This window comes from Caloenas nicobarica, chromosome 22, assembly GCF_036013445.1.
Source record: "Caloenas nicobarica isolate bCalNic1 chromosome 22, bCalNic1.hap1, whole genome shotgun sequence".
NCBI classification, from domain to species: domain Eukaryota; kingdom Metazoa; phylum Chordata; class Aves; order Columbiformes; family Columbidae; genus Caloenas; species Caloenas nicobarica.
In genome coordinates, this window is record NC_088266.1 from 2,870,394 (window position 1) to 2,892,582 (window position 22,189).

At 55.1% G+C, this 22,189-nt stretch overlaps 2 protein-coding genes across 4 annotated transcripts in view; both read right to left on the reverse strand.

Annotated features, from left to right (window-relative positions):
• Positions 1-299: 299 nt before the first annotated feature.
• TMEM51 (transmembrane protein 51) lies at positions 300-11,357 on the reverse strand. The gene is made up of 3 exons (XM_065650135.1): positions 11,291-11,357; positions 2,706-3,163; positions 300-1,278 (listed from the first exon to the last, which is right to left on the reverse strand). Exons 2-3 carry the CDS (start codon positions 3,044-3,046, stop codon positions 867-869), a joined length of 753 nt encoding a protein of 250 aa, XP_065506207.1. The 5' UTR covers positions 3,047-3,163; positions 11,291-11,357; the 3' UTR covers positions 300-866.
• Positions 11,358-20,777: 9,420 nt separating this feature from the next.
• The window catches only part of KAZN (kazrin, periplakin interacting protein), a 79,682-nt gene continuing 78,270 nt past the window's right edge, over positions 20,778-22,189 (reverse strand). For all 3 annotated transcript variants that reach the window (XM_065650030.1, XM_065650031.1, XM_065650029.1), the window contains exons 6-8: positions 21,982-22,112; positions 21,639-21,689; positions 20,778-21,137 (exon numbers count right to left, since the gene is read on the reverse strand). In XM_065650030.1, the coding sequence (XP_065506102.1) occupies positions 20,970-21,137; positions 21,639-21,689; positions 21,982-22,112 (350 nt within the window). In that variant the 3' untranslated portion in view covers positions 20,778-20,969. The remainder of the gene's footprint in view (positions 21,138-21,638; positions 21,690-21,981; positions 22,113-22,189) is intronic.

Genomic DNA, 22,189 nt, shown 5'->3' on the forward strand with positions numbered 1-22,189 from the left:
TGTTGGGATGCCCGTGGAGCAGCATCCACCCTAAACCAGCCGAGGGATTTCATACCGGCTTTCAAACCTTGGGAAGGGCCAACCACACACGAGCGCGCACACAAACACCAGGTACAAAATATTTATTCGGAACGGGTCTGCTCGCACAGCATGCTCAGTTGTTTCAGTGCACCCAGCTCCCGACCCCCGGATTTCTCCGCTTGCCTCAGACCATCCCCTGGGAAGCACAAAACACAACAGGGAAAGCAACCGAGGCAAGAAATCCAAACTCTCCCTGGGGAACACGGGGCTTGTTCCATCCCAATTCCCACAGCGGAGACCTTGGCAGGAGTCGGGGCTGGCCCTGGGCCATCCCAGCCCCGGGCGGGAGCGGGGAAAGCTGCAGAGCTACTCTGCAAATGCAATTTCCCATACTCAGAAAGAAAAGGCACCAAAAAAAGAGGAGTGCTGCCCCTTTTCCACTTGGAAAATCCTTGTTTGGTATCCGTTTGGTGGCTCGGAAAAGTCTTGCTGGCGCAAGGGGGAGAGGAGGTGAGAAAACACATCGGGTGGTCCTTACGTAAATCATCACAAATTACACTCTCGGTACTTCCAGCCTTCATTTACTTCAGAGCAGCAAGACCTATTGGCATTCAGGTTTACCTCCCCACGTTCTTCTGTAAAACCCCATCCTGGGAAAAGCCCGGGGAAAAGCTCGTCCTGTCCCCATGCCGCGGCGCGACGGGTCCATCGTGTCCTCCCCACCGCGGCGTCCAGGCAGCCCTGACCGCTTCTGTGCCCACAGACCGAGCCCCTCTTAGTGTGCTTTAAAATAACAAACCGAAAAAAACCCCAGCAGCAACGCATGCTCCTCTTTTTTTTTTTTTTTAAGTCATTTGCCGGCTCTCTGGCGCTTTCTCCTGGATCTCCTCGTACTTGGGCGGAGGGGTGAGCGGCTCTATCGTGACGGGGACGCTGCTGTTCCCTTCGGCCAGGTTCAACCTGATGTCCTTCAGGTGCAGCTTCTCCGACTTGATCCTCCGGACCTTGAGCGGCTTCAGGCGTTTGCTGAGGCGCGAGTTGTGCCGGCTGGGGTGCCGTTCCGTGCCGGGCTCCGTGCCGGCGGCGGCCGGTGTTTGGGTGCTCTCGTCCAGCCCCGTCAGCGACTCGTAGGAGGGGAGGGAGACGCTGAGCCGGGGGTTCCTGTCCGAGTCTCTGGGCTCGGAGTAGCCCGAATTCATCACCTCCTCGTAGCTGGGGACGTAGTACTGGGAAGACACGTCTTCATCCTCTTCTTGACTAGAGAAAAAAAAAAAAAAAATAAAATAAAAAAAAAATTCAGGCTTTCAGCAGCACATCATTTCAGCTTCATCATGGGTCGGGGATGGAGAGAACTAAAAAAAAAAAAAGATCCGCCCAAAACTTTAACAAATTTACAGGGTGTTTCAAAAAAGTTGGACCCCATTTGAATCAGCCTCAAAAGGATCACAGCAGCGGTGACCTCGGTGGGAGGAAACACTTGGAGAGGCGCTGGGGATGGACTCAACTATCGTCTCGATGTTGTCCGTACAGCAGGTGGAGGGAACACAGAGTGTTTATAAAAAGGTTCCTAAAACCTGAAACTCATTAAACCCTTTGTAAATTTTTGCGTAGTTGCTATATGCTGCTGTTGTGAAATATACTGCTTTGAAATCGGGTCCATCTTTTTGAAACACCCTGTATTTACCCCTCTACATTATATAGCGGTTCCTTTTTTTTTGACGGAACAGATCACAACCCCACCTATATTCACAAACGTTTTTGTGTCCTTGTGACCTACGTCCACTTCCTTTGCTCACAAACCCCATTTTTCTATTGTACAGCAGTGACTTCTTCCCCCAGCGGAATACTGATTTCCCTCCTCTCCTCCTGACAATCAGCCAAAAGACATTTGACAGGGACATCGCCCCTCTGTCTTTGCCATTTGGATGTCTTTTTGGTGGCGTATGTATTAACACCTTGAGTTTTTCTGCAAAGAGATCCAGCTCTGCAACACATCACCATTAATGCACATGTATAGCTGGTGTTCCCTTTGCATTATGAAGTTATCTTCACAATTTCATGGGGAAAACCCGTATCGGGGCCAGCTGCGCCCGGTAAAACAGGACACCCTCCACCTCCTGCTGCTCCCCCAGCTCACACCAGTGACCTCGCTCTTCATTAACCATTAACCACCGAGTCCAGCGCTCCCTCTCGGCACGCTGCCCGTGTGCCGGCAACGCCAGGAGCGGCCACGGCTCCATTCACACCCCGGTTTACACACAAACAATGCTCCCTGTCACCTACGGCACCATAAATACAGCTGGAGTTGTTCCTACCCAATGGCCGTTATGTATTTGTGCCCTGAGCCACGAGCCGTGCTTGCCTTTATTTTAGCACACGCTGCTATCGGCCTTGCTCTCCTTGCTCCTGACCTTCTTGAGGAAGGATAACAGCTCTTGGTTTCATTCCTACACTTGATTTTGCCCCATTTTTGCCCCCCAAAATGAAAAAATTATTCACAGAAAGGGCTGTGGGGCACTGGAACAGGCTGCCCAGGGCAGTGCTGGAGTCACCATCCCTGGAGGGGTTGGACAGATGGACATGAGGTTCTCAGGACATGGGGCAGTGCCAGGGCTGGGGAACGGGTGGACTCGGTGATCCTGAGGGGTTTTTCCAACCAAAATGACCCTGTGATTCAGGCTCACCTGTCCTCCTGCTGCGAGGGCTCTACAGACGCTTGGTGCTGCACGTGAACGATGTCTTCGCTTTGCCTCTTCTTGTCGCGGATATTCAAGCAGATGGAGAGCAGCAGCAGCAGTATCCCCGCTCCCACCAACACGTACGCCACCGAGAAGGTCTTGCTCTTCAAAATGCCCCCGGTGCCGCGGTCGGGCTTGCTGCTGTTCCCGGCGTGGCTGGGGGGCTTGTCGGCGGGGCCGAAGCCGGGGACGAGGTTCCAGACGGCCATGATGATGCCGAGGACGAGCATCCCCAGCCCGATGGCCGTCAGGGCGTAGTGCGAGCCGTTGGTGCGGGACTGGGCCATCGCTGCCGCCACGGGCTGGCCGGCCGTGCTGTCCCCACCTTATCGCCTGGCTGGGTTTCGGGGGGGTGCAGGACCGCCGGCATGCGTGCGGTCCCCTCCCCTGGTAGGCGGTGAGCTCTGCGGAGAGATGGAAAGTGATAATCAGCACGCGGCGGGACGCAAAGGCTACGCAGCGACGGTTTCAACCACCATGATAACATCGTTTTATTCCACTCATGTTGGAAACCTAATTCCAGCGTGTCTGTGGAGAGCACGTCGAGACACAACACAACCATTGGCAGCAGGATTGGATATCGGGAACAATTTCTTCCCCAAAGGGCTGTGGGGCATTGGAACAGGCTGCCCAGGGCAGTGCTGGAGTCACCATCCCTGGAGGGGTTGGACATGAGGTTCTCAGGACATGGGGCAGTGCCAGGGCTGGGTTATAGTTGGACTCGATGGTCTCAAGGGGCTCTTCCAACCAAAATGATTCTATGATTCTACGATCCTCCCCGGCTGTTCTCATCACAGCCCTTTGCTACTTTCTCTGCTTCGATACCCACCAACCTTAGGGAAGAACCGAATTATTAACATTTGCTAAGGACTTAAATTAACCATCCTTAGGAGCACGATAACTGACCTCTTCACAGCACCAAAAAACCACCACCAAAATAGATTTCCCTGCTTGGAAAAATGCTCCACGCTTTATAGAGCTTGGCTGCCTTTAGACAAACAGCCATTGGCAACGCAAACTGACCTGAAACCACCCAGAAACAACCCTCCGGCCGCACAAGTTCTGCATTTCCCTGCTGGGGCTGGAGCGGCGCTGGCTGCCTGCCCTGCAATGCCTCCCTGCCCGGGGAAGAGAAAGCAAAACCGCTGCTCTCCCAGCCAACTTTTCTGAGCTCAATTCTGCCTTTTCTGAGTCACCAGGACCAGAAGTGCTCTCTTGCCAAAAATAAACGCATGGAAACACATCTCCGGGCTGCTCACCTCCCTGACCCCGGCTTGGAAGATGCAGCTGCGAGTGCAACCCCTTCCTGCAAACCATGGGCGAGTAATGGGGATCTCTGCAGCAAAGCTCCCCCGTCTCCACCCGAGCAGCCTAAGAGCTTTGTGCATGTGCCAAACCCAACACGCAGCTGCGCAAACATGCCAGGGTTTTCTCCTTGTCTCCCCAGCCCTGGATTCTCAACGCTTGTTTGTGCTAGAAGTCACCCTTGGATATGCTGTCACCATACACGTCCTCACCCTTCAGCATCTGTCCGGCTTGATGGCCCCAAGCTTCACGTTTGCTTGTTTAGCTTGCGCTCAAGCCTAGTTTGCAGGGTCAAGGGCCAGAATAAACCAGCATTCCCAGAAAACAGACCAGCTTGCAGGAAGAGACACACGCACAAGCCCAGAGAGGAGAAAGCTGCAGAGCAAACTCCCCGGCGCAGCCTGCTCGCCGCTTCGGAGGGTCACCGAGGGATGGCCCAGCCCCTTCAGACACAGCCCCGGCCCCGCATCAGGCTTGTCAGTGTTTGAAAGGACACGGGCACGTGTCTGGGGTTACGTCTGGGGTTACGGAGCGAACACGAGGTGCAGGCAGGGACAACACACCGCTCCCCACGCATCACACGTCCTCCCCCGCCACCCACCCGCTGCCGCGTCACTCCGTGCCGATGACGCTCATGGCAAGGACCGCCGAGGCCCTACTTACATGCGCCCCTGCTTCTCATGTTGGGTCTTCCAAACCTGGCTGCTGTTGGGATTTTTCCTTACCTGTTTATCCAAACGAGCTCCCATCCCCACGCTATTTGCCAAGGGAGTTTCACAAACGGACATCGGCCTCCTGAGATTTCACTTGCGAACTGCTGCGATGGGTTTGGGGTGGGGAAATCGTGCTGCACACAAGGTGGGCACAGAAAACACGCGGGGCTGGTAACATTTACCTGATGCGTCTAACCCTCCGTGGTCTATTCCTGATCTTTCTGGCTTCCCTTGGGCACCTCACCCCTGGATTTCAGCTTCCTCACTGCCTCCATGCCTGCAAGTTTCAGGCAGATCCCTCGGTGCGCTGCCCTGCAGCCCAGACAAATCAGATTAAAGCAGGAGACCTGACATCCAAGTCGTCTCTCCATTGAATTAGCTCTTCTTTCGGCTTTCCAGAGCACCCTCCTATCGCTGCTTTAGCAATAACCCTGTGTCCTGACGTCAATACCCAGAGAAAGGAGGCACTGTCTCGGGTCCAGCATCCCTGAGATGGACACAGCCAAAGGGTGCTGCAAATTGGGGGTTTAGGGAAGCCCAGAAACAACCACCAAGTCACCCCAAATACCACAGTGTGGCTGGTGCCACATCTCTGAGGTGGCACCTCTGCAGCCACCCCAGGCAGACGGGGTGAAGCACACACACGGTGACATTGTCCTCGATCCAGCAACAGAGAAATTCCTTGCTCTATGGTTGCACTGGTTTAACGATCCTCCAGGGTTTTTTTTCTCCGTGATTTCCCCCAATTTGTTTATCAAAACTGTTCCAGAGCGCTCTCTGCCTGCGCAAAGCCTTGAGCTCCCAACCCTTCTTCACTCATCACCATCCTCTTCTTGCCCAGTGCCATGGCTCCCATGGGCAACCTCGCCCCTCCATCAGGTGGCCAAGGGGTGGCCAAGTGCTCCAGCCTCCCGTCCCCTTCCCTCCACCCTCAGCACGGGGTCTCCCTGCAGCCAGACCCCACCTCGTCGCCATCCCACGCACACCCACGACCCAGCGCTGCCCTGGCAATGATTTACACCCGGATCTCCGAATCATTAAACTCCACCAACGCAGCTGCAAACCCAGGGCTTTGCACCCGCTCCACGCTCAAACAAAGCTCCCCGCACCTCTCCCCAGCTCCCCGCAGGCTGTCAGCGCCAAGGGACGCTTTGTGTCTTCTCTTGGGACGTTTCCGACTGTTAATTCTGACAGATAAGCCCGTTCTCGAGCACGGCACGCCAACGCGCCCGGACGCACCCCAAAGGCTTTTGGCACGGGTACCCAGGCAGGACGGCAGCAGATAGCATCTTCCTCTCTGCGGGAGACGCCAGCCCTCTGTCACAGCGGTCCCGCCATGGGCACACAGATCCCCCCGAGGGTATCAGCCCCAGATCATGCTCCACGTCCCCGTGAAACGCCAGCCCCGCCAGGGTGACTCACGAGGAAGCACGACACGACACCCATGGCTGCCCACGGCGGCACCCGCGCTCCTCTGCCCTCCGCAACCTTTGGATCTTTCCCTCTCTGGTGACATCACCTCCCGCTCATGCTCCGGCAGCAACAGCTTTGTCATGGGGTCACGAGAGATGAGTCTGCGTTTCAGGGAATGGGTCAAACCCCGATGCGGGCGCAGGGCACGGGATGAGCTCACGGGCTTCCTCGCTTCCCAGGAGGAGTCAGAACACGATGCGCAGCTCACAGCGCGTCACCATGGAGCAACACATCGCCTTGGAACCCGCCGCTAAAAACCAGTGTGCAACTCCAGCACCGGTCACAAACCAACAGACTAATTTTCTGGATTTTTTGGAGGGTGAAAAAAAATATTCTGCGTACATCCCAAGAGCCTGGAGCCCACCGCATATTAGTTTGCATCAGATGAGCTGAGCCACAACTCACCCTCTTCCCAAGCTGCTCCCAGGGCTGGTGGTGGTTCTGCAAAGCGCTTACAGGGAACTTTGCACCTTCTGAAGGTGGAGCTGGAAATCCCAGGGGGTTTGGCCCAAAGTTGGTGCACCCCGAGTTGGTCAGAGATGGGGTAACGCTGGGCTTCACCTCTCTGCCCAGCCTCAAGCCCCACATCAGCAGCGCCAGCATGCAAGGCAGCCAGCTCCACCTTCACCCTTATGCACAGACAGCTTCTCATTAATCGCGTGCCTGCTAATTGGCGAATGCAGCGCATCCTCACAAGCTCGCTCCCGCAGCAGCAGTAATCTCGCACAGAGCCCTTGTCACACAAGGACTCGACCCACCAGCAACACAAAACCCTGCGTGGAGTCAGAAAACCAACAGGTAATATTTCCTCTGCTCAACAGGTAGTATTTCAGGCAATGTTTTCTCCTCTTTTTGGCCCTTCTTGCTGCCCGTGTTACACCTGCCCCAGCAGCAGGGATGTTTCTGGCCAGACGCATCCCAGGGGATGCAGGGATGCTGGGAAGAGCAGCGTTGCTGCCCATTTGGCCAATTCCTGTTCGTTTGGACTCACACTCGGCCCATTTTAGAGCATCTCACCAGGGAACACAGCGACCCGGTGGGACAGCCCCGTGCAGACTCTCAGGGCTTTTCCACATTTTGTTGTTTTGATGCTTCCTGCCAAGAGCGCGCAGGAACGCGCCCACATCCATTGCTCTTGGCATTCCCTACAGAGTTATTTCACCTTTTTTTTTTTTTTTTTAAAAATTTTATTTTTAACAACCCCTCCTCAAATCACGCTCTTGCAGAAAGCTCTTTCTGGAAGCTTTGCACGAGGACCTCCCTCTGCTTTGGCACCAGCCCACCCCGGCGCCCAGAGCCCTCCCGGTGCTCCGGTTTCCTGCAAAACAAGGGCGTCACGGGAAAGCAAACGCTGCCCAGCCCACTCCCGGGCTTGGGATGCTGCAATCTGCCCGGCCGGTCGCCACAGCCACCGCAGCCACGCTGACGGCTGCAGAATAACAGCGACGGGTTTCGCAAAACGCCCCCATTTGCACAACGGTCCTTCTCCAGCTGAAGGCATCGGCCACCACCACCTCTGCATCTCCATCCTTCCCAACTCCGGACACGGGCGGGTGAACAAGTCGCCACCAGTTTAAGAACTGGCACAGATCACACAAGCCGCAGGAACCGGACCCCCTGAGCCGTAATTATCACTATGCAGCCATTAATTAGCTTGAACTTTGCCACCGAGGTCTGAGAAGCTGACTTCCAGACTCTTTTTCTCCCCATAATTTCATTATGGCTGTCAGAGCAGAGCTTGCTGCAAACCAGTAATGGACCAAGAGACCTTTTAAATATGTATAAAGGTCCCTTTAAATATATTTAAGGATGTTGCTGTTTATTCCTGGGGATAACGCTGCCGCGGCCACCAAGACTGTGGTGGCACGAGGAGGCTGGTGACGCCCTCGCCGTGTCCCAGCCCACTTCGCGACCGGTGTCCCCCGGATTTTCCCGTGCTCGGCTTGCACACGTAGTTAGTACCAGCCTAGCACCTCAAGGCCGGGCTCTGCTAAACCAGAGGCTGGGGATTTGGGGCATCTCTTTGGGCTAGAAAAGGCAGTTGAACTGCCTGGGAAAATCCCAGCATTGTGCCTTTGTCTCCTTCCTGCTTTCCTTTGGACGCCACTTTGCACCTTTGTAATTATTATTTTTTTTTTTAATTTTCCTGGTCTGCTGTTTCCTGCCCGAGATAACACCATTCCTCCCAGCAGCCTTCCCAGGGTTTTCGGTCTCTGACCTTGCCCCGTCTCCCTGCCAGATAACACACTCCCCTTCGGAGCCTTTCAGCATTTGTAGACATTAAGACATTATCCGTCTGCCCTTCCGATGTCTTTCGAAGCTGAATCCGGCATTCCCGCTGCCTCAGAGCGCTTCCCAGCCCTCCCAGAGTGCTTTAAGCAGCTCCTGTTCCCACTGGAGAAGCCCCCAGGCTGCAACCCCGGGATGCCCCGCTGCCTTCGGCCTCGCCAGTGCCGCCTTCCTCATCCTCAGCCGGGATTTTCAGCGACATCCTTCATCTCGCTGCGCCCCGACGCAGCATCGCCTCTCCCCACGCTTCCCAAACGAGGAAAAATCACCAATAAAACCTACTGAAGATGGCAGAGAGGAGCCAACAGGGCAGAGAGGGAGAGACGGGAGATGGAGGCGGGGGGGATGGAGCCGGCCGGGCACAAAGCAACAGTGTTTAGTCAGTTGGGGACAGGTATTTTGATAGGGATGGAGGTTTTCCGGGGGATTATGTCGCTACACACTACCTCTCCAGATTCTTCAGCTGCTTTGGCAGAGCCCCAACACCAGTTTCTGCCTAAGAAACACACTGGGAACAAGAAATGCATTCGGGAGGCGGACACGTACCTGGGCTGCTGGATGGATTCTTCCTCCCAGGCTCTGGCAGGGAGGACGGACGGACGGACAGCCAGCCTGGCCTCGCAGGATCTTGCGGGAGCGTGGCTGTGGGCAGCGCTTTATGGCAGCGCCGAGCGTCGCCGCGGCTCAGCTCCCTGCAGGGCACCGAGGCCCAAATGTCCCTCCTTCCCCAGGCACTTCCCTGCCCCAGGATCTCCCCACCCGTGTCATTACCCGCAGACAAAATCAAAGGCATCTCTCGCATACTTCCGAGTCATTTGGGTTGAGGGCTGGGTTTCACCAGCCCCACACCCCCGCGTTCCTCGTTGTCACCTGGGATGTTTCCCTTTCTGGCCATCACACCGAGACGTCCAGGGCCTCGGATGGCTGCGGGATGCTCGGCTACATCCTAGAGGGATGCGATGCTGCTGCATCCCACCGAGGTCTGTACCAGAGGAGCTTTAAGCAGCCTCCAATCCCACCAGCAGCCGAAAGCCGGGACCACACCTGGTGCAGCTTCACCTCTCACCACGCAAAGCCAAGGGCAGCCCGCCTCACACGGGATGCGCTCGCAGAACTGCTGATTTCTGCTCACACGGCCACACTTCCCACAAAGCCAACTATGCCAGGCTTAGAGACACCCCCAGCACATCACCTCCAAAAAGCAAACGCCAATGCCTTTGCAGACAAGCACTTTGAGACACGCGCTGGCAGCAGGTGCTGCTCCCCCAGACCCGGGGAGCTTCAGCAGCCCACGGGAGACCCTCAATATGGGGTTCTCTCACGTGCAGCCTCCGCAGCAGCTCGGCACCACCATCTGCTTCCATCACACCAGCACTGGGTGTGCTGTCTCTCCTGAAATGACCTGGTTTTAAGTCAATATAGGGAAAACTCACACTGGGGTTGCACCTGATACACACACAAACACACAGAGCTGGCTTAGAGGAGAAAAACAACCTAGGCAAAGCTGTCAGCAATAAAGTCATCAAAACCATCCCCCAGCAATTAAGAGTCACAGGGCTGTGAAAGAGGCTTAGCACAGATGGAGCGAGGCTGGCAGGCTCCCTCCCCCCACAAAACACCCCCCTGACAGCGATCCCGACCCGGCCTTGCCTTCCAAACCCAAGGATACACAGCGGTTCTTCTCTAGCCCATCAAGACAATGAAGGAATTAATCATCGCGGCAGGCAGAGAAAGAAGCTTCCTAAATTAATTGTGACTATCGCAAGCCATATCCCAAATACAGTGCAGGAGGGTGTGTGCCGACCCGGTGCACGCTGAGGGTGACTAACCGCATCTGCTGCAAAACATCCACTGGAACTGCCCACCCGCTTCTTTTCATTCTAAAGAAAGGCTCAGAAGACATCTGCAGATTCGCTGGAGCCCTTCGAAGCTCCAAGCCGCTCTTTAACTGGCAGAAATGGCACGACAGGAAGAACTGAAACCTCACTGACCGGTGTTCGGTTCATAAACCGCCCGGCACGGACCTGCCCTGCACAGGTTTCCTTCTCTTTGTTTGCTTTCCAAACACTCGTGCACGCGCCGTCCCTCGCACCCTGCCGGGGACTGACGTCTTCAAGCAATGGGCTCGTGGTACATGAGTCCCTGGCCACGCTGTCACCCGCAAGGACCGGCCGCAAAGACACGGGTGGGTTTGGTGTGGGGTCTGTCTCGTGCCCCCCCCGCCTCCCGAGGCTGCTGTTGCTGGTTCCACCTTCCCCAGCCCCATGGGCCACGCTCACAGACCACCGTATGGAATCACAGCATCATTTGGGTTGGAAGAGAAAATTATGGAAATTGGAAAATTATCGAGTCCGACCACAACCTAACTCTGGCACTAAACCATGTCCCCAAGAGCCCCATCTACACGTCTCTTCAACCCCTCCAGGGGTGGTGACTCAAATGACCCCACACTAGGAAGGTCCCAGCCCCAACAGGGTGCCCCGGTGCTGGGGTAAAACCCAGCCGGGTCCTGCCCCCCCGCCCGGGTCTGAGTCCAGCCTGGTCCTGTCCCGGGACCGAGCCTGACGCGGTCCTACCCCGGGATTCAGCCTGACCCGATCCTGCACCTCGCCCTGAGTTTAAACCCGACTCAGTCCATCCCCGGCCCCGGGACCGAGCTTAGCCCGCCCCAGTCGCGGCTCCGACCCCCTCTCGGTCCCGTCCCCGCCCGGGCTCCCCGACCCCTTCCCGGGGCAGGGGTTCCCCCCGTACCTCCCGCCGGCGGCTGCGGGTCGTTCGCAGCCCGGGCCGCTCCGGTGCGCCCTGCCCGGCCCTCCCGGGGCGGCGCTTGCAGGGCCCGGCCCCGGCCATGGGGCGGCCCCGGGCAGCGCTCCCGGTCCGGCCCCCGCAGCGGGAACGGCCGCCGCGAACCGGGAGTGCGGAGAGGGGCAGGGAGACCCCGAAACCCGGGGTGCAGGCAGCCTCCCCCCTCTTCTCCTTGCCCTTTGCAAGCGCTTCCAGCCGCTCATCTCTCCCCGCGGTGCTCTGGGCTCTTACCAACCCCCCAAGGAGGAATTTGCTCTCCTGGAAGCCCTTCGCATGGCACAAGCTTGGCCCGGCTGATCCTGACCGTGAGACGCTCTCCCCCATCCCTTCTCCAGATATATAGTTTCTTTCAGTATGATCTAAAAGTTCTCAGAAAGTCGGGGGGAACGGCACCGGCTCATTTTGGTTCCCCTTCTCCAGAAGGGTCTGAGCTTCCAGCAACGAGTTTAGTCAGGAAAGGGATGTGCTACAGCAGCAACCCAGCAAAATTTGTTCCTTTTCCCGTGCTATTTGTGCACCCAGGTGTGAAGGGGACGGGCTCCATCCTGCCCGATTCCGGGGGTCCCTGCACCCCGCAGGCTGCTCCTGCAGCAGGTCCTTCCTGCATTTCCTACCATCCATCATGTAATATATAAAAATATGTTTTTCCACACCTCCTAGAATCACAGAAGGGTTTGGGTTGGAGGGACCTTCCCAGCTCATCCAGCCCATGAGCAGGGACATCTGCACCAGCTCAGGTTGCTCAGAGCCCCGTCCAGCCTGGCCTGGGATGTCTCCAGGGATGGTTCCTCCACCACCTCTCTGGCCAACCTGGGCCAGGCTCTCACCACCCTCAGGGCCAACAATTCCTTCCTCATGTCTAGAGGACCCTATTTCTAGCTTAAACCCCAGCTCACGAGGGTTCTGCATTATGAAACCAGCTCGTACAGACAAGCAAAGCCTTTCCTCAAACGAGCAGTTCCCAGCACCGTTTGAGGAACCACAACCACTTCGTCTCATCGCTCTGTTCCCCAGGGCAAAGCCAACATCGCCACAAAGCCGGGCTTATGTTCACAAAGAGCCTGGGAAGTGCTTTTTATCAGGCTGCTGCCCCCGAGAAACATCCCCGTTAACCACCCGCTCCCCGGGCAGAGCCGTTCCGGGCATGGCCCTCACCGGGGCTGCTGGTGGCCACGTGTCGTGGCCTCGTAGCCAGACAGTCCCGTGGTTTCCAGGCTGAACCGCAGGGATCGACCTGCCGGCTCCTGCCCCCTTCTTTGGTAGGGCATTACTAACGAGCAATTAACAGCCGCAGCCATGCATGGGGTCGCAGGCTGCAGAGACAGGGAAGCTCTGCATAATTCCCTGCGTATCTAGGATGCAACTAAACAACCTTTCTGTGCAATATACATAAAATAATTACAAAATTGAGAGCGCGGTCCCTAAGTGGCGGCACAGGGGGTGCAGCTGGGTTTTGGCAAACCCCGCTGGAATTGATGCCATGGCCAGTGTCACCCCTCCCTGGCTGCCAGCCCAGCAGCAATTGGGACTTGCATTTTTGCAGGTCCTTCTCACACCCAGTCTTAATGCTAAACACCACTGAGGACTCCAATTCTGTTGGAGACGACACTCAGGGTGGTTTTTTTTCCCCAACCACGCGTGAAAAAGCAGCATTGCTACACTTGCTGGACCAGCTGCTGCAGTTTTTCCTGTCCCTTAAGCCCTGCAAGTCCTTGCAAAGGCAAAAAGCATCAGGAACCCAACACAACTCGTCACATATCCTCGCGTGAGTCGGCACGGCCAGCCCTGCCTCGGGGGCACCAGGATGCCGGGTGGGAACTACCAGTTTCCCTCTATCTCTCCCTTCACCAGCACAATCCTGCACGGACCTGACGGTATTTTCCACTGACTCACCTGCCCCAGCTCCTCCTCCCGGTGCACGGCAGCGCTGCCCTTCCCCGCTCCTAGTACCTAATCAAAGGCCAACTTCCAGAGCTGTGCTATAAAAGAATATAATTATTAAATAACTATGCCATTTTTTTCTTTTTTTTTTTCTTGCATGGATTGTTTTGCATTTTCGGGTTTGGCCACCCGCTCTGGCAAATTCTCCCTCTGCTTCTTCACCTCCCTGCAGCACCTTTATCAAAATACAAACCTGCCGTCTCCAGCTATAGCTGGGAATTGTTTTTTCTGCGGTTTAGCTGCAAGAAAGTGGGGGGGAAAATACACTTTATACAGTGACTGTCACTGATCCTGCATGGGGAGAGCCCAGCCCAAGCTGGAGCAACGTCACCCACCCTGCAAAGGGGCCCTGGAGACCACGAGCACAGAGAGGACGTTTATAAAGCGGCTCCTCACGTTCCCACTCTGCAAAGCTGAATATTGGCCAGAAATGGCCTTTTCTGCAGCATCAGGGCCGGGCCAGCCGGAGGTGGCTGCACATTAAAGCCATTTCATCTCTCCCTTTGGTCGGTTGCTCCCTTTGGAGCAGAATTCTTCCTCCTCTCCCCTCGTGATGCTGACTCAGACTGGTTGCCCATCCCTAAATTAAGGGGTTTCGCTCGCACCCCTCGAAGGGCAGAGCCTGGATGGCTGCTTCAGTCTCCGCCGTGCACTTTGCCGTGGGCTAACGCATTTACATGCATTTCTTTGGCTCATTTGCCTTTCTAGCTATAGCAGCCGTCCTGGCGTGGGTATTTATCTATGGGCAGCTCGAATCCTCCCCCTGCAAACACTCGCTGCAAATCACTCCGGGGTGGGCTGGTACCTCTCCCGGGTGATTATCCAGCCAAATATGTGGGATAAAGACTTTGCTTGTACAGGAACACCAAGGAGGAAACAAGAGCCTGACCAGGAGCCATCAGCAGCAACAAAAGGGCCTTTGAGAGGAGCATTTGATGCTCTGGTACTCGCTGGAGATGCCAGGGACTCACGTTACTCTGGCCTCAGTGGCAGAAATTGCTCACCGGCAGTTTTCCCCGGCTTTTTTCTGCTCAAAGGAAGGTGTTCAAATGTGTACATTAAAATCCCTGCAAAGCCCAGCGCAGAGCGCAGCCACATCCCGGGATTCCTCCAAACCTTTCCAATGCTGCTCGGGGTGACACGTCGCTCCTGGACACCTGCAGCTTGTCCTGGAAGAATCAGAGCCACCAAACCGCATATTATTAATACAGAGAGTTATTTGCTGCAGTTAAATTAGCACAAGTGTAACACAGCCAGGGCTGGGGAGGATGCTCGGGTTTCTACTCCATCCTCCCCAGTCCTACAGCCCCAAGCCATCCCCTTCCCCTGACACCGCAGCCTTTCAGGAGCGGGGAACTTTGATTTCGCCCCGTTTTGGGTGTGGGTGAACACCAGCACAATATTTGCCAGGCAAACCATCTGCTTGGGGAGCAGCTGTGGCCCTGGCAAGCCCAGCCTGAGCCTGGTCCCCAATTCATAGCCCCCAATTCTCAACCCTGTGCTTCAGCACACAGCAGTTTTCTCAGCATTTACCCCAGAAACATGTAGCACAGCAGAGCCCCAGCTTTGCCCCTGGGATAAAAATCCATCCCAGCCTGTCCTGCGATGAGCTCCCTCAAATCCCAGTTCCCAGCCCACACGCACTGGTCTATACTGGTATCTCCGTTCCCCATGCCTTGGTTTCTATACCCTGATTTACAGAGTGCCTGCTGGGGCTGCAGGCTGGGAACCTGCCATGTAAATGGGGGAAAAAAGAGGAAAAGCAGCAGCCCAGGAGGGACGGCGATTCCGGTACAACCAGTCTAACTGGCCAGGTCGCCGTCTGCCGCTTCAAGCACACGCATGTCTGCAACCTGGAAAACAGCACAAGTAAAGCTGCTGTATTAATTATAAGAATAATAAGTAACCCGGCAGCTTCCTCCTGGGGGCTGCTGCATCTCATCTGTGACGCTCCGGCTTAGTCCTGCCTTGCAAAGCGCAGCTTGGCTGGGAGGAGAACTGTCCCGTATGGAAAGGGGTTGAGGAACTTTTTCATTTTCCTCGGGACCTCTGTGTCCTGTGTGGTGCCATGAGGCTTGACCAGGACAAGGGAGGACTTGGGAATATTGGGAATACGAGATCCAGGGCTTGAGGGAAACAGGGCTGGAAGAGAAGAGTTATGGGGGTGTCCAGATATTTAAGAGAGCTGAGTGGAGGTTTAATGTAGCTTTGCAGAATTAGGAGCAGATGGTGAGCGATGGCTTGTGCCCAAGACTAGGAAAATGCTGGGAAACCACTCAGCAGTGATGATAAAACTCCAAGGAAAACTCATTACCTGGATACAGGGTCTGATTGCAGCTTCATTGTCCCGGTTGGATGGAGCCGATTTCCAACATCGGCTTCATACACACAAAGCAGCAAGAGTAGCAGACACCTTCTAGGAAAACACCGAAAATGACTGAACAAATAAACAAGGACATTTCCAAATTTTCAGCGATTCTGAGCAACAAACCAGCAGCCTTGACATCAGTGTTTGGGGAGACACCACCATTCGTGTCCCCCAGCACCCACGTTCCGTGACCGACCGCATCTCCAAACCCACAGCCATCCTGACAATTTATTCAGCTACTGGGTCCACACAACTTGAGCTCTTTAACGCAAAGAATAAAACCCAGGGAGGTGAGATCACCTGCCTGAAGCAGTGGGGTGAGTTTCCTGGAAACCTCCCCGGGACTCGCCTGCTGCAACCTCCCAGATCCGCTCCTGATCTACAGGTTATCAGTGCGTGGCTGGGGTGTGATGAGCAAACACGGCTTCGGTTGTCACATCACCCAAAGATGACGCCAGGACACACCGGTAAAGGAGCACAGCAGTCCCCGAGTGTCCCCCTCTGCAGGACACCCCGTCCACCCCGGCACAGAGCAGCCATTATTTCCCTTTCTCAGTCTAAAGTCCTCGCAGGAGAAACATACTTGCGACTCCATCTGCACAACGACGTTCCCGGTGCAAAGTGCACAAACAACACGAGTCAGACCTAAAATAAACACACCCTGCTCTTAGAAACTGCCTCGTGCTGCATTTGTTGAGCTGCGTTCTGCATCTCTACAGCACGGATGGGGCTTATTTTCAGCCCGGGGTTTGTTGCTGTTGGGCGAGAGAACTCAACGGGGCACAGGAGCCTTTGGCCACATGGCAGCCGGTGTCGCGGTGGGGACGACGGTCACCGGGGTGGCTGCGGCGTCTCCTGCGTGTCGCAAGCCGGGGCTCGGCTGCGGCTCGGGGACTGCTCACACGGTGGCAGCATCGCAGCACGCTGCAGCGGGGACATGTTGGGACACAGCAGCCATGCAGGGGGACATAGCAGGGACACAGCGGCCATGCAGGGGGACACGTTGGGACACAGCAGCCATGCAGGGGGACACAGCAGGGACACAGCGGCCATGCAGGGGGACACGTTGGGACACAGCGGCCATGCAGGGGGACACGTTGGGACACAGCAGCCATGCAGGGGGACACGTTGGGACACAGCGGCCATGCAGGGGGACACAGCGGCCATGCAAGGGGACACAGCAGCCATGCAAGGGGGACACAGAGGGGACACAGCAGCCATGCAGGGGGACACAGCAGGGACACAGCAGCCATGCAGGGGGACACAGCAGGGACACAGCAGCCATGCAAGGGGGACACAGAGGGGACACAGCAGCCATGCAGGGGGACACAGCAGGGACACAGCAGCCATGCAAGGGGACACAGCGGGGACACAGCAGCCATGCAAGGGGGACACAGCGGGGACACAGCAGCCATGCAGGGGGACACAACGGGGACACAGCAGCCACGCAGGGGAACGCAGCAGGGACACAGCAGCCATGCAAGGGGACACAGCGGGGACACAGCAGCCATGCAAGGGGGACACAGCGGGGACACAGCAGCCACGCAGGGGGACACAACGGGGACACAGCAGCCATGCAGGGGGAGACGTTGGGACACAGCAGCCACGCAGGGGGACGCAGCAGGGACACAGCAGCCATGCAAGGGGGACACAGCGGGGACACAGCAGCCATGCAGGGGGACACAGCGGGGACACAGCAGCCATGCAGGGGGACACAGCGGGGGGACAGCAGCCACGCAGGGGGACACAACGGGGACACAGCAGCCATGCAGGGGGACACAGCAGCCATGCAGGGGGACGCAGCGGGGACACAGCAGCCATGCAAGGGGGACACAGCGGGGACACAGCAGCCATGCAGGGGGACACAGCGGGGGGACAGCAGCCACGCAGGGGGACACAACGGGGACACAGCAGCCATGCAGGGGGACACAGCAGCCATGCAGGGGGACGCAGCGGGGACACAGCAGCCATGCAGGAGGACACAGCAGGGACACAGCAGCCATGCAGGGGGACGCAGCCGGGACACAGTGTGGCCAGGCTCCTGCAGCCCTGGTGTGTCTGCCCTCCGCTGTTGGGGAAATGCAGGTCTGGGAGGGGGAAGAAGCCACCAAAGAGAAGCCCCTCAGCCCAGGACATCACCCACAGACGGCGGGGAACAAGCCCCCTCCACTCAGGACAGGCTTTGCACCCTGCCACAGACAGGAAAAGACAAATATCAGCAGAAAATCACTCCCAAGTGCAGCAAACCCAGCCATGGTCTGCGCCTGGCTCACCTCTGCTGCTCTCAATAGCTACACTTCAATGCGATGTTTAATTCCCATTAATACTGTGTTACAGCTGCAGGTGACAGAGCTGCAGAGCCAGCTGGCTTCTAGCTTTTTCTTCTTTTTTTTTGTTAAACCCTCCCTGTTTTGGACTGTGGAGGCTCTTACCTGCTCTGCAGCTGCTCTCAAACCCAGAAAGATGTTTCTGTTAAGAAAAAAAAAAAAGAAAAGCACATCTCTTCATCTACACTCTCATAATCGTTTTGGAAACCAGAAAATCATCATGGGCCTTGTCCGAAATGCTCTTTTTTTTTTTTCCCCTCCCAGTTGTGGCTCGAGTACCTCGAGCGGCTCCAACTCGCGAGAGCGGGTCCTCCCTTGGCTCCAGCCTGAGAACAGTCACCGACCCCAAACCAGCATCGGGACCTGCTGGAAGTGCTGGCACAACCCTGCAAGTGCCAAATGCCACCTGTAAATTAATAATAATAATAATAAAAAATTAGTAATAAAATAACAATTTTATCCATCCAAAATTAACAATAATTTATCCACGAGCGAGTGTTACGGCACAAAAACTTGTCGTTTCTCTGTCCCACCTGCTTTTCTCAGCCCTCAGCTTTACATCCTCCAGATCTGAGGACACGTCCTGGCTCTTCCCCCGCATTCCCAAACCTTTACTTACCTTAAATCCTTACATTCCCATTTTATATGGATGCACCAATGGCCGCAGCCCCGGCCAGTGGTGCTGTGTTTGGGTGCAAGTGCTCAACTGGCAGCTGGTCATGGGGAAGAGCCAGACCAAGGATGCAGCTTTCTCCTGCATCCCACCTGCACCTTTACCTGCATCCTTCTCTGCATCCTGCACCCTTAACGTGCATCCTTCTCTGCATCCTGCACCCTTAACGTGCATCCTTCTCTGCATCCTGCATCCTTCTCTGCATCCTTACCTGCATCCTGCATCCTTCTCCGCATCCTTACCTGCATCCTGCATCCTTAATCCTTCTCCTGCATCCTGCATCCTTAATCCTTCTCCTGCATCCTTACCTGCATCTTTCTCCTGCATCCCCCATCACCCCAGGGACCCGGATTCACCCAGCAGCCAGGACAGCGGTGACGTTCACTTGTTCCCAGTGCCACGACAGCGATGACAACAGTTCACCAGCGGGATCTCCATCAGGCAAGCAATTAAATCACATGGAGTTCACCCGTACTTTAAAATAAGCTTTATTTAGATCTTTTATAATTTTATATTTGCATCCATGCCTTCAAGGATTCTCCCCCACTCACATTGGGGAAAAGTTAAATCTAATGTTACCCATAATTCATACGCTATTTATCGAAGTTCTCTCTTAAATAAATCATCCTCTTAGTAATTTTTAGAATTATTTCCTAATTTACAAAAAAAAAAAAAAAAAAAGCTGAAATGCAAAGGAAACTACTCGATAACAAGGAGATTGCTCATCTGTTCCGGTGTTTTATAGTTTAAATTATAAAAATGCAAGGAGAAAAACAAACCAAACCAAATGAATGAACAAAAAACAATCCCCCAAACAACAAAACAGATAAAAATGCCTCTCTGCAGAGAAAGATGCCACGGGGCGAACCCTGTCCTGCCCCCTCCGTGGCCTCTCCGCATCATCCTGTTTGCAGGAATACACAGCGCAAGGGCATCGGCGGTTTAGTTCGGCAATTTAAGACAAAATACCCCTTTTTTTTTTTTTTTTAACCGGGGCACGCGTATCGGAGTTAAGAAAAATAATACACTATTATAGCATCATTAAATAAATCTTAATACATTTTTTTTAAGAGCTTAAAATTATATTGTAAGCATTAAAGCATAAGGTACTTATCTTGGCATAAGCAGAGCGCGGTGCGTGTTAGTGGGGAGGGGAAGCGGCCGCCGCGCCGGGGCTGGTTTTGGGGCGTTTTCCAGGGGATTTGGAAGCACAAGTTCCACCTTGTTCTTAAAAATCACCCCGGAGCCAGAAAAACCTCCCCGTGGGGGTCTCGTACCGATTTCCCCAGCGGCGATAACACCCCAAACGTGGCGTTTTGAGATATCTCGGGATATCGCCTTTCCCCGCCTCCCGGCTCATGCCGGATCCCCCAATTTTCACTCGAAGCGAAGGGTGAGCCCCCCAAAAAATGCAGGGAAAAAACAGAGGCGAAGCCCCCACTAGCTTTTTCCCCCGCTTAATTTCCCGGCATGTATTTAAATTTGTGTTTTCCAAGGCGTTAAGTGCTCCTGGGGCCGAGAGAGCCCGGGGTGGGGGGGTCCAAGGCTCCAGCCCCCCCGGCAGCAGCTTCCCAGGACAGTACAGTACAAACACACCCTTCCTCCTCCCCGCCCCATCCCAACCGACGTGGAAAAATATAAAAATCCCAAAAAACTTCTGCAATAATTTAGTTAGAATAGCTCCTCTGGGTTTGTGCAAATAAATTAAAACAACTAAAAAAAAAAAAAAAAAAGAAAAAGAAAAAGGAACGTTAAAACACTTAATTTCCAGACCGGCGGGCGTTACAACCAGCCCGTGTCGCCTCCGCGGGGTTCGGCCAGGAAGACGTCACAGCAAATGAGATAAATTTTCTTTTGTGTGTGTGTGTGTGTGTGTGTTTTCTCTTTAAGGTCCCTCAGCTGGGCAGGTCCTTTGTCCCCAAGCGAGGACATCCCGCGGGCTGGGCTCCAGAAAACAGCGGGTTTCGGACAAGAGACGTCACAAGCACAAAGTGCACAATATTTCTGGTATTTACAGAGACACGGCAGTCCTTCAAGTTTCAAGTTTCATCAAAAGAAGAAGGAATTTTTTGTTTTGTTTTGTTTTTTTTAAAAAAAAAGAAAGCCAACAAAAAAAACCCCAACCCAAACGGACAAACTGAAGTGACGACAAAGAAAAAGGCACACAAAAAAAGGGAAAAAACTGAAGTTACGACACAGCTGCATCGCTCCCAAGACGACAGGTAACACGTCCACAGGCGGGGATGGGTGGGATTATGTACATCGGCGACGGCGGCGCTGGGACGAGGCTCCCGGCGCTCGCCCGGCGCGGGGGGGTCACCAGTCCGCATCCTCCTCGATGTAGTAGTCGGGGGCCGTACCGTCGAAGAGGCCGGGGTCCAGGGATTTGCGCTGCTTGCCCCGGGCGAACACCCTGGAGATGGAGCCGAAGCCCATCTTCTCTTTCTTCTTTTTCCGTTTTTGGTCTTCCAGGTCCTCTAGAGACTGCGGGGGGAGAGGACATGAGGTTGGACACTGGGTTCTTCATTCACCCCCTGCAGCCCCACGCCAGGGACGAGCGACCACAGAATCCAGGTCCCAAAAAATATTCAGGTCCAGGTCCAAAATAGCATTGAGGCGCTTTGGTTTAATTCAACCGGCTCAGGATTTCAGCTCCAGGTACGTAAGGATGGTCAGAGCAAGGGTCTGTCCATAGCTTGCAAAAATACCCCTCTGTGTTAGGGTCAAATACAGGAGAATAATCTGATCTAGGCTGTGCCTTGCAAAAATTAAGACCAAGACGGGCCCTGAGCACAACCACCACCTATGGCATTACCTGGATTTTGGGGCAAATCACAGAAATCTGAGACATCCCAGACTTACAACTCAGGATGGCTCCTGCTCTTTTCTTTTTAAACCAAACCGGTGTCTCTGAGCCCCCCAAATCACTCGCTAGCACAGAAACGGGTTTCACGAGTGGGATTTAAATGGGGTTTTGTGCCCTACCTGTACAATTGGGTTGTGCAAGTTCTTCTGTACCGGTCCAGGACTGTCCCCCTGCAGCAGAAGGAGACGGATCCAACTGAAACAGCCTCAACACAGCCCAGAAATCCCCAAATCCCAACAAAAAACAGCTTATCCTGGTGACCACAAACCTGCAAGGCTGGGATAAACCCCAGGAAAGGAGACCTCCAGGTCAGCAAACCTCCAACCCCAAAACATTATATCTGGAAGTCGAGGACCCTCAGCATCCCGAGAGTCTGTTCCCGCACCACGCGGCAGGGAAAGAAGCCCCCCACCAAAGCAACCCCCCCCACCAAAGCAACCCCCCCATCGCCCAGCGCCTTACGTTGCAGAGCGAGTGCGTTCGATGCCGGGGCGAGTTGATGTCGCTCGGCGTGGACGACCGGTCGCCCTCGGCCGCCGAGGCGTCGGAGATGATGGACGGCTGCCGGGAATGGCAGGGGCTCACTCTGACGGCTGGAAAGCAACAGCGGGGGGGGCACAGGGAGTTAACATCTGACCCCACGCCAAGCCTCTGAGGCACTTCCAAAAAA